This window comes from Pipistrellus kuhlii, unplaced genomic scaffold (assembly GCF_014108245.1).
Source record: "Pipistrellus kuhlii isolate mPipKuh1 unplaced genomic scaffold, mPipKuh1.p scaffold_m20_p_4, whole genome shotgun sequence".
NCBI classification, from domain to species: Eukaryota; Metazoa; Chordata; class Mammalia; order Chiroptera; family Vespertilionidae; genus Pipistrellus; species Pipistrellus kuhlii.
The window spans coordinates 8,500,350-8,513,433 of record NW_023425540.1 but is presented as its reverse complement, the minus strand read 5'-3'; the positions used below and the strand labels follow the sequence as shown (position 1 = coordinate 8,513,433).

General features: G+C 39.6%; 1 protein-coding gene across 3 annotated transcripts in view; it reads right to left on the bottom strand.

The window, feature by feature from the left end:
• The window catches only part of NNT (nicotinamide nucleotide transhydrogenase), an 82,464-nt gene that overhangs the window by 4,255 nt on the left and 65,125 nt on the right, over positions 1 to 13,084 (bottom strand). For all 3 annotated transcript variants that reach the window (XM_045571119.1, XM_036409750.2, XM_036409748.2), the window contains exon 20: positions 50 to 168. In XM_045571119.1, the coding sequence (XP_045427075.1) occupies positions 50 to 168 (119 nt within the window). The remainder of the gene's footprint in view (positions 1 to 49; positions 169 to 13,084) is intronic.

Here is a 13,084-nt window from a genome sequence, read left to right as displayed (position 1 = left end):
TGCTTTATTCCCTCTCAGACCGAGTGTCATCATCTGCCCCATCACTTACCTGGGAAGTCCTGGTTGATCTCGTCCATTTCCAGCACAATATCATATGGCACCCCGGCCTCAGCCAGCAGCACATTAAGCTGGCCAGGCATCCGGCCTGCGACTGGGTGGATTCCAAACCTAGATGGGAAACGAATGAACAGCTGGCCTTACTGGATGGGCCAAAACGTACAGAGACCCCGAGATCACCTCCTGATCGGCACAGTCTGTTCTTGGCCCCTCTGCTCCTCCTGGTACTGCCTCGTCTCTGCAGGCAGAAGTAGAATCAGCACGGATATGAGGTCGATTTACAAATATTGACGTTGGAGATTCGGAATCTCAGTATCACACACACTAGGACTCCCCTCGGAAAAGTAAGCATAACTTTGGAGCCTGAGTCCTCCATATCCGTTTGAACTACAATTAACTTCCAACAACATTCCTATCTAGTATCACCTTACTTTCCATAAGCATTCTGCTTTCATTATACTTTTTGACATACCTTGAGTCTTTAAAAAAAAAAAAAAAAAAAAAACATACATAAGTCAGCATGGAATGAAACATTCGCCATGAAAAATCAACCCTACAGTCAGCTTTCACTTCTATGTTCAAAAGTGGGGAAATAAAATATTGTCCTGTGCATGAGTGAATGGCCCACAGTCTTTCAGAAAGTGATGAAGCATTACTCCATGTCACAGAAGAAATATGACAGAAACACGCTGCAGTGTCCACAAGGCGGAGGTGTATAGAGAGCAGAGCTCCACACTTTATCAAGAAAAAGGAAAACGAAGCAACAAGCAATTTCTTCCAGCCCCAGCCATAGAGGATCTTAAAGTCATGTAATCCTACCTCTTGCCTGTCATACTTACCTGTGTCTCCTCAGCATTGGGCACAGTCCTCGTCATATAAGAAGAGCTCAATAAAAAGCAAACGCAGGGAGCCGAAACCGGTTTGGCTCAATGGATAGAGTGTCGGCCTGCGGACCGAAAGGTCACAGGTTCGATTCTGATCAAGGGCATGTGGTTACAGGCACATCCCCAGTAGGGGGTGTGCAAGAGGCAGCTGATCGATGATTCTCTCTCATCGATGTTTCTCTCCATCCCTCTCTCTTCCTCTCTGTAAAAAATCAATAAAATATATTTTTTTAAAAAGCATATGCAGGGAAAAAATGAATTTTATAGAATCTTCTGACAGGGATCCATCCAGTCTCAGCTTAAATACCATCAGTGACCAGAAACAGATTCCTTCCTAAGTTAAGGTGACCAGATGTCCCGCTTTTGGTGGGACAGTCTGATTTTTAACAATTTGTCCCGTGTCCTATGGTGTTTTAAAAAAGTCCAGATTTTTTTTTTTTTAATATCGGGACTTTTTTAAAACACCGCGGAACAAATTGTTAAAAATCGGGACTGTCCTGCCAAACGCGGGACACTGGTCACCTTATCCTAAGGTCTGCTGCATTACTAGACAATCCTGATATTTACACAGAACACATGCACCCGTGCACAAGCACACACTCGTTACAGTAAGCCGGGGAGAAGCCCCATCTCGTTGCTCTCCAAGGTCTGTGGTTTTGCCATCTGCAGCCACGAGTCTACTCCCTCTTCCCTAGGCAGGCCCCTGTCAGCCATCCTAGGATACCTACTAAGCAAAACATCCTTGAGTCTTCTAACTATTCAATGACTCTCAGGATGTCCTAGCTGCCTGTTCCTACCTCCACTGTCAGTGCCCAGCTCAAGCCCCAGCCCTCACAGAGAACACAGTATTGCTGGGTGTGATCTAGATGACAAGGCCCAGCAAGCAACTCACATCCTCAGATCCCCCACTGGTGCAGCCTGAGCCGCATGAGCACTGACAGCCGGCACACCCCATTGCTGTCTCTGACAAATCGCGTGGTCATTGGAGATGCTGTTACTTTCACAGGAGCTGTTGCCAAGCCAGGCCTCCCTCCCCACTCCCAACACGGTCCTATAAGGAACAGACTCAGGCACAGGAACTGACCCCTCCCCAAGCAGACCTGCAAAGAGCTATAACATGGCCATTTCTATCACCCAGATAACTGAAAAACGCTTTTCTACACCTTTAAAACTGATCATGACAAGTCTGGATTATTGGAAGGCATATCATTGGGGAAAAAGAAAGACATTTAGTGACAGATATTCTCTTTACCAGATTCCCCTTTGCATAATCTTCCTTCAGGGACCACGGAATGTTCCTCAATGACCAACTTATGTTTAAAGAAAACAGAAACTCAGACCAAAAAGGGGGGGGGGGGGGGAGGAGAGGGAAACAGTTATCTCTAGGTGGTTGTACAACGAATCATGGCTTTTTTCTCATGTTTTTAATATTTTTCTAGGAGAATGTACAGTTTAAATTAACTCCATATAAAATAAATTAACACTCCATGCTTTTATGTTGTGATATAACTTAGAAGTGATTTCTCACGTATTATCTTTTTCTGGCCCAAACAGTCCCCATCAAGATTTAGAATTTAGGGCAGCTGATTCAAATCCAGTACTTAGTTAAATAGATTGGGTTTTAGAACTGCATTCTGTTATCTATTATCTAAAAAGAGTGAGCAAGAACGTATACAAGAGGGGCTGTCATGTACTCTAACATAATGGCTAATATTCACCCTTCAGGATGTACTATGCGGTATATACAACTGTCTTAGTAAATGGTCACCCCGGGATTCAAGAGTCTGAACTTATAGCTACCATACGATATAGTCAATCGAGTCAAGCAATTTAAGAGATGATTTTGTTTGGTTAACAGTTCAGGTTAACCAGCTGTGTGATGTGGGGCACGTCACTTCATAACTCTCCCTCCGTCTCAGTTTCCCCATTGGTTGAAACCAGCTGTTACGATGAGGCAACAGGCCGAAGGCTATAAAACTCTCAGTAGAAGACGTCTAAGAAATACCTATTTACCTCTGCTTGAACGGGTGCAATAAGGAGTTCCAAGAATCCAATTTCCAGTGTGCTTGGAGAAAAGCTGAGAGCCAAGAATTGTTCAACAATGCTACAAGCTATAAACAGTAATTAAGTATTTGCATGGACAAACAGACACAGGAGGAAACAATGCCTCTTAGTATGCAAAGTGCTACAACAATGCAAAGCATTGACCAGCGTCCCCTAAGTGCTGGGGAAGTAGATTTTGAAAAAATGACAAGTGGGAGGTAGAAATGAACTGGATAAAATAAAACTATTAATAATTTATGATTCATTTAAAAGGAATTCCTTCCCTCTTCCCTCAGTGGGCTGTCTGCAGTCCGATTTTAATGAGAATAAAATTAAAGACAGTCAACAGTTTACTTCAAAAAGTGCTCCCCAACCTCACTGCCTCATCAGCTTTCAAGTTCTCTTTATTATTATTATTATTATTATTCGTTTTTAGAGAGAGGGGGAAGGAGAGGGATGGAGAGATAGAAACATCTAGGAGAGAGAAACATCATCTATCAGCTGCCTCCTGTACACCCCCTTGTAGGGACCAAGCCCACAATCCAGGCATGTGCTTTGACCGGCAATCAATCCTTTGACCTTTTGATTTCTGGGTCAATGTTCAACCACCGAGCTACACCAACTGGGCAGCTTTTAAGTTATTCACCCATAGTTTCTCTCCTGTCATTTTGGGGAATGTAACAGTTCAACACTCGAGTAAAAAATTTACAATGATGCACCGCTATGTTCATAGCAGCACAATTTACAATAGCTAAGATTTGGAAACAGCCTAGGTGCCCGTCAGCAGATGACTGAATCAGAAAACTATGGTACACCTGCACAATGGAATAGTATGCTGCCATAAAAAAAAGAAGGAATTCGCCGAAACCAGTTTGGCTCAATGGATAGAGCGTCGGCTTGGGGATTAAAAAATCCCGGGTTTACCCATCAGACTAGCAACTGATTTCTCAACAGAAACTTACCAGGCCAGAAGGGAATGGGATGAAATATACAAAGTCATGCAAAGGAAGGGTCTGAATCCAAGAATACTGTACCCAGCAAGGCTATCAATCAAAATTGAAGGGGAAATCAGGAGCTTCACAGACAAAAAAAGACTGAAGGAATTTATCTCCACCAAACCAGTAATGCAAGAAATGCTAAAGGGTCTACTGTAAAAATAAAGAAATAGGAAGTGAAGAAGGAACACGGGTATAGAATAAAAATGGCGTCAAATGTGTACCTATCAATAATAACCTTAAATGTAAATGGATTAAATGCTCCAATCAAAAGACATAGGGTAACAGATTGGATAAGAAAACAAGACCCATACATCTGTTGTCTACAAGAAACCCACCTCAGAAAAAAAGATGCACACAGACTGAGGGTGAAGGGATGGAAAAAAGTTTTCCAGGCAAATGGAAATGAAAAAAAAGCTGGGGTAGCAATACTTATATCTGACAAATTAGATCTCAGAGTGAAGGACATAATAAGAGATAATGAAGGCCATTTCATAATACTAAAGGGAACAATCCAACAAGAAGAAATAACCCTGGTAAATATATATGCACCCAATACAGGAGCAACCAAATACATAAAAAAACTGCTGGAGGACATTAAGAGAGAGATTAATAGCAATACAATCATAGTAGGAGATTTTAATACCCCACTGTCACCCTTTGACAAATCATCTAAACAAAATAACAGCAAAGAAATATCGATCCTAAGTGACTCACTAGACCAGATGGAATTAATTGACATCTTCAGAACACTCCACCCCAAAGCCACAGAATATACATTCTTCTCAAGTGCACATGGGACATTCTCAAAGATAGACCACATTTTGGGTCATAGGCAAAGTCTCTTCAAATTCAAGAAGATAGAAATCATATCAAGTATCTTCTCAGACCATAATGGCATAAAACTGGAAATTAACTACAATAAAAATAATCCAAAGAAATCAAACACATGGAGACTAAACAGCACGCTATTAAACAAGGACTGGGTTACCAGAGAAATCAAGGAAGAAATTAAAAACATCCTGGAAACAAATGACAATGAAAACACAACAATCCAAAATCTATGGGACACAGCAAAAGCAGTCTTGAGAGGGAAGTTCATATCCTTACAAGCCTATTGCAAAAAACTAGAAAAAGGGGTAACAGATGATCTAACTCTACAACTCAAAGAGTTAGAAAAGGAGCAACAAGAAAAGCCCAGTGTAAGCAGAAGGAAGGAAATAACAAAAATCAGAGCACAGATAAACGACATAGAGACCAAAAAAACAATACATAAGATCAACAAAACCAAGAGCTGGTTCTTTGAAAGAATAAACAAGATAGATGAACCTCTAGCCAGGCTAACTAAGAAACAAAGAGAGAGGACCCAAATAAACAAAATCAGAAATGAAAGAGGTAAAATAACAACAGACCCCAACGAAATACAACGGATTGTTACAAAATACTACGAACAACTCTATTCCAACAAACTGAACAACCTGGAGGAAATGGACATATTCCTAGAAAAATACAAACTTCCAAAACTCGATCAGGAAGAATCTAAAAATCTCAATAGACCAGTGACTTGGGAAGAAATTGAAACAGTCATCAGAAAGCTTCCAGCAAACAAAAGCCCAGGGCCAGATGGCTTCACAGGAGAGTTTTACCAAACATTCAAGGAAGAACTAAAACCTATCCTCCTCAGACTTTTCCAAAAAATTCAAGAGGAAGGAACACTTCCAAACTCCTTCTATGAAGCCAGCATCACCCTAATACCAAAACCAGATAAAGACAACTCAATGAAAGAGAATTACAGGCCAATATCCCTCATGAACATAGATGCCAAAATCCTCAACAAAATCCTAGCAAATCGGCTCCAGCAGAGCATCACAAAGATCATACACCATGACCAAGTAGGATTTATTCCAGGAATGCAAGGATGGTACAATATCCGCAAATCAATAAACGTGATACATCACATAAACAAATTGAAAGATAAAAATCATATAGTCATATCAATTGATGCAGAAAAAGCATTCGATAAAATCCAACACCCTTTCCTGATAAAAACTCTTAACAAAGTGGGAGTACAAGGATCATACCTCAACATAATAAAAGCTATATATGATAAACCCACAGCCAACATTATACTCAATGGGCAAAAACTAAAACCATTCCCTCTAAGAACAGGAACAAGACAGGGATGCCCACTTTCGCCACTCCTGTTTGACATAGTACTGGAAGTACTAGCCATTGCAATTAGACAAGAGGATGAAATAAAAGGCATCCAAATTGGAAAAGAAGAAGTAAAGTTATCCTTATTTGCAGATGACATGATATTGTACATAAAGAACCCAAAAGACTCCATTAAGAAACTAATTGACTTAATAAATGAATTTGGCAATGTAGCAGGATACAAAATTAACGCCAAGAAATCCATGGCATTTCTATACACCAACAGTGAAACTACAGAAACAGAGACTAAAAAAGCAATTCCATTTACCATCGCACCAAAAAAATTAAGATACCTAGGAATAAATTTAACTAAGGAAGTAAAGGATCTATATGCAGAAAATTACACGACATTGAAAAAAGAGATAGAGGATGATGTAAGGAGATGGAAGAACATACCATGTTCATGGATTGGTAGAATCAACATCATCAAAATGTCCATACTTCCTAAAGCAATCTATAGGTTCAATGCACTCCCCATTAAAATACCAAGGGCATATTTCACTGACCTAGAAAGAACTCTCCAACAGTTCATTTGGAACAATAAAAGACCCCGAATAGCCACAGCAATCCTGAGAAAGAAGGGTAAAGTAGGAGGGATCTCAATACCGGACTTCAAACTGTATTACAAAGCCACTGTTCTCAAAACAGCCTGGTACTGGCACAAGAACAGACATATAGATCAATGGAATAGAATCGAGAACCCAGATATCAACCCAAATCAATATGCTCAATTAATATTTGACAAAGGAGGAAAGAATATACAATGGAGTCAAGACAGTTTCTTCAATAAATGGTGTTGGGAAAATTGGGTAGACACATGCAAAAGAATGAAACTAGATCACCAACTTACACCATACACAAAAATAAACTCAAAATGGATACAGGACTTAAACATCAGACGGGAAACCATAAAAATACTAGAAGCATCCTCAGGCAGCAAAATCTCAGACGTATGCCAAAAGAACTTCTTCACTGATACTGCCCCTAGGGCAATGGAAGCTAAAGAGAAAATAAACAAATGGGACTACATCAAAATAAAAAGCTTTTTTACAGCAAAAGAAACCATCAACAAAACAACAAGAAAGCCCACAGTGTGGGAGAACATATTTGCAAATAACACCACTGATAAAGGTTTAATCTCTAACATCTACAGACAGCTGATACAACTAAATAAAAGGAAGATGAATGATCCAATTAAGAAATGGGCAAGGGACCTAAATAGAATATTTTCAAAAGAAGACAGAAGGAAGGCCAAAAGGCACATGAAAACATGCTCAAAGTCACTAATTATACGAGAGATGCAAATCAAAACAACAATGCGGTACCATCTCACACCTGTCAGAATGGCCAACATCAACAAATCGACAAACGACAAGTGTTGGCGAGGTTGCGGAGAAAAAGGAACCCTCGTGCACTGCTGGTGGGAATGCAGACTGGTGCAACCACTGTGGAGAACAGTGTGGAGTTTCCTCAAAAAACTGAAAATGGAACTCCCATTTGACCCAGTAATCCCACTCCTAGGAATATATCCCAAGAAACTAGAAACACCAATCAGAAAGGATATATGCACCCCTATGTTCATAGCAGCACAATCTACAATAGCCAGAATTTGGAAACAGCCTAGGTGCCCGTCAGCAGATGATTGGATCCAAAAACTATGGTACATCTACACAATGGAATACTATGCTGCCATAAAGAAGAAGGAATTCTCATCATTTGCAGCAACCTGGATGGAATTGGAGAACATCATGCTGAGTGAAATAAGCCAATCAATGAAAGAGAAACACCACATGACCTCACTCATTTGTGGATAATAAAGAGCATTATAAACTGATGAACCAAAAGATAGATATAGAGACAGTAAAGCAACAAGCAGATTGTCAAATTACAGCGGGGAGGGGAGGAGGATCTGGGGGAGATAATAGATCAACCGAAGGACTTGTATACATGCATATAAGTACAACCAATGGACATAAAACTATGGGGAGGGAGGGGATATGGGGGAGGGAGGGAGGGGGGCAAAAAAAAATCATTAAAATATGTAAAATAAATAAATAAATAAATTTAAAATAAAATAAAATAAAAAATAAAAAAATAAATAAAAAAAAATTAAAAAAAAAAATCCCGGGTTTAATTCCGGCCAAGGGCATGTACCTGGGTTGCGCAGGCATATCCACAGTAGGGGGTGTGCAAGAGGCAGCTGATCGATGACTCTCTCTCATTAATGTTTATAACTCTCTATCTCTCTCCCTTCCTCTCTGTACAAAAATCAATAAAATATATTAAAAAAAAAAAAAAGAAGGAATTCTTACCATTTGCAGCAATCTGGATGGAATTGGAGAACATTATGCTCAGTGAAATAAGCCAGTCAATGAAAGAAAAATACCACATGATCTCACTCATTTATGGATAATAAAGAACATTATAAACTGTTGAACAAAAAGATAGATAGAGACAGTAAAGCATCAGACTGTCAAATTACAGCGGGAAGGTTAGGGAGAGGTGGGGGAGGTAAGAGATCAACCAAAGGACTAATATGCATGCATATAAACATAAATAATGGTCGCAAAACTCTGGGGGGTGAGGGCATGTATGGGAGTGGGGTGAGGTGGGGCCAATGGTAAGATATGTACACATAAAATACCTTAATTAAAAAAATGATTAAAAAAATTTTTACAATGTTCTCTAAAAAGAAATATTGCTTTTTTTTTTTTTTTTTTTTTTTTTTTACTAAACATTTAAATGCTAATGTCATTCTCTTTTCCATATCAGAGCTTTCAATCACTCTTGGAAATGAAGGAAATTAGACAAAATACTGACAACTGATGTTCACACTCTCCCTGTAGAAGTACAAGCTACAGTCAGCACGACTGCAGCCATTTTCAAACTTTCCCAGAGAACACATTTTCAAAGTGTTATGCAGACTCTTTGATTGAGATATCTCTTTAAAACTGTGATATTTTTACAATAGCAATAAAACATTTTTTAAAAATTTCTCCAGGTACAAAGCTCATTAAATGATTTATTATTACTAAACTCCAAATCTGAAAATAAATATTATTTTAATACTTTAATAACAGTATTTTAAGCATTAATATAAAAATAGACTGGGAAAGAAAATGTACATGTTAAAATCACCAAAATGGCCCTCACTGGTTTGGCTCAGTGGATAGGATGGAAGTGTCTCAGGTTTGATGCTGGTCAAAAGCACATGCCCAGGTTGTGGGCTCAATCCCTAGTGGGGGAGGAGGGGAGGGGGGGCGGCGGTGGATGACAGAGGCAGCTGATCAATGATTCTCTCTCATCATTGATGTCTCTCTCTCTCCTCCTCTCTCTCTCTCTTTCTCCTCTCTCTCTCTAAAATCTATAAAAAATATATTTAAAAAGAAATGGTGACCATGTCCACTCACCTATTAGAAATGAAAAATAAATTTTAGTTTGAAAAGCTCGTTTCACATTACAGAGGTTTAAACATATTATTAATCAGCTGATTTCCATTCAAGGTTAATGCCCATTTGCATTTCAACTTTGTCCATTTCAGGTCAACACTCCAAATTAGCACAGGGTTGCTTTCCCAGATTCACGCACAGGTGTTTTTACCTCCGTCACCGACTAGACCTAAAGACACAACTAAATAACCAGATTGAGTTCAGGGAGCTGCTGCTCAAAAGCATCAGAGGTTCAGAAGAAACACAGAACATCCAACGACTTAGAAAATAACATGCTCTAAGTGAAAAAAGATCAGCTGGCTAGAAAAACGGCAAAACTATTTTCAAGCAGACCAAACAAAACAGAAGTTGACCAAAGAGTCCTCATTTTCTTTACACATAATAAAATAAAATGATCTTCAAATGCAAAAGGAAGAATTGGACTTAAAAATTTAGAAGGAAAAAAAAACTACTTTCTGTTAATTTAAAACAAATGCCCCCGTTGGGGCATGTTTCAGGCTTTTCTCTGTGAATCAGGGAAAGAGAAGCTCATGAATCTGAGCTGATGCACTCGGAGTTAAGAGTTCACATACAAATGCGAAGGATAGCTGGTTGGCATTGGACATGATCGAGACAGCTGCAGCAGCTGGGATAGCCTGCCAGGTATGGGAGGAGGCAGGGGATCATCAAAGGTCTGAACTACCCGCAAGAGAGGACCAGCTTAGGTGGACTCAGGACTTCCAGAATAATGTAAGATATGCTCTGTCTCACTCCTATAGTACTAACTGCCACCAAGGACTCTTCTGAGCTCCTGTGAGATGGTAACAGTAGTCTTGAACATCAAAAACTTTCTCTTGCCAAAACCGGTTTGGCTCAACGGATAGAGCGTCGGCTTGGGGACTGAAAGGTCCCGGGTTCGATTCCGGTCAAAGGCATGTATGTTGGTTTCGGGCATATCCCCAGTAGGGGGTGTGCAAGAGGCAGCTGATCGATGACTCTCTCTCATCGATGTTTATAACTCTCTATCTCTCTCCCTTCCTCTCTGTAAAAAAATCAATAAAATATATTTTATTTAAAAAAAAACAAAAAAAACCTTTCTCTTAATCCCCCAGCTCTCTGATCACCAGAAAGTATTTCTTGCTTCCCCCAGGTCCTTTCCTCTTCCCAAACATGGCTGGTGAGACTTGGAGAAAGACTGAGCGTCATACTACATGACACTCGAAGTCTGAATCAGTTTCCCATTGCTGCTGTAACAGATTACCTCAAATGTAGTAGCTCACAGCAACACAAATTGATAAGTTCCGGAAGTCAGAGTCCAAAGCCCATCTCTCTGCACTGGAATCGTGGTGCTGGTAGGACTTAGGAATCCATTGCTTGCCTTTCCCAGCCTCAGGAAGCTGCCCCTATTCCTTGGCTTGTGGCTGCATCACTGTGACCTCTCTTTCCATTGTCACTTCTCTGAGTTGGACCCCCGTGACTACATGGGCCCACCTGAATAATCCAGGATATCTCCTTATCTCAAAATCCTCACCTCAAATCTACAAAAGTTTCTTTTGCCGTCTGCCATGTAAGGCAACACAGAGTTTAAGGATTAAGAGGTGAACATACTTTGGGTCATTATTCAGTCTGCCACAAACTCCCTTTCCAGCCCTAAAGTTCCATGAACTAGAGTTGCTATTTTAGCTGAGTAAACCAACATACACCTTGTGATTTACTTTTGGATTTCGATTTTGTAATCCTCTTTGACTCCAGTATTTTTGTTTAATTTTAATTTATTTACTTGTTTTTAATTCTACCTTTGCTTATCTTCAAATAATCCACTGGCTATCACCTTTATGCTTTCACTGAGGTGTCATGGACCAAGTTACAAATCAAAAACCTCTAAATGTATGAGTTACTATTGTAATATGTGATTAGCTGCAGACTTCATAAAGATGATTTTTTTTTTTTTTTTTAGCTAGTTGCAAAGGGTAAATAATCACAAAGCAAACCAACATGTTATGCTGAACATCCCAAAGGGGAGATCACTTTATATCTGTTTGTATAGTAATTTATTATACTAAACTTTTAAGACGCTAAGATTGGAGACAAACACACGCAAGACTATTATGAGAGAATGCCAATGTTTTGAGAGAAACAACAGAACACGCTACATTTGTAGAAATATGTATGTGCATGTTTGATGAGGCAATGGGAGTTTATAACAATCCTGGCCCGTGGAACTGGCTGATCTCCAAAGTATGTATTAAAGTTAATTGTATCAGACATCGGTTGGCCAAGACCGGCAATTTCCAGGAACCTACGGCCAAAGCTCATCAATGACCCATCATCACATGAAGAATATCCAGAATTCTGAACTGCAAAGCCTACTAGCCTTTTGGTTCTTCCCTTTGAACTAGAAAAAAAATTATTTTTATTGCGTACATGCTTAACAAAACAGAGCCGGCTGTCCCTGACCACAACAAGATTCTACAGAAGGGAAAGAACTACTAAATGAGATCACAGGAAGATCTTGCAGCCGCCACACTCTTTCCTTATGCAGTTCCTCCTTTTGATGGCTGTACCCTCAGGCCAAGAGCTCCTTAGTATAGGAACTATGTTAATGTATCAGAACCTGGCACTCGATTCTCGGTGGTCAGTGAAAGGTGTGCCTAGCATGGCAGGCTTACTCATAAACTTCCCACATCTCCTTTTAGAGAAAGAATTTGAGGAAGCAGCATAGACAAGCAGTGACACGCTCCAGAGACCCACTGCCTGGGTTCAAGACATTTGGACAATTAACTTCCATGTGCCGCTCTTTCCCCACGTGAATAATGGGAGTGAGGATAAAACCCCTTCAGAGAAGTACTGTGAGATTTAAATGAGACCATCAGACCCACCGCCTGGCACACAGACGGTAAGCCTTCAATAAATGTAACCTGGAAATTATATTCAAATACTTATTGGTAATTTAAATGTTCATCTGTATCTTTCTAATACATCCACATTTTAATGATCACTTTTATAAAAAAAAAAAAAAGAAAAAGAAAGAAAAACGAAAGAAAGAAACACATATTTTTACATGAAGACAACAATGTTGGTCTGAAGCCAACATTTTCTAAGTTGGTTTTCTAATTTTTAACTTGAAATCCTAGTAAATACCAATGTAATCCAACAAAAGCCAGAAATTGTTTATACTCACAACTACATCAAAAGACTAGAGAAATCGCCCTAACCGGTTTGGCTCAGTGGATAGAGCATCAGCCTGCGGGCTCAAGGGTCTCAGGTTCGATTTCGGTCAAGGACACGTACCTTGGATGCGGGCACATCCCCAGTAGGGGGTGTGCAGGAGGCAGCTGAATGATATTTCTCTCTCATCAATGTTCCTAACTTTCCCTCTCCCTTCCTTTCTGTAAAAAAATATATATATATATATATATTAAAAAAAAAAAAAAGACTAGAGAAATGATACTCAACAGAGACT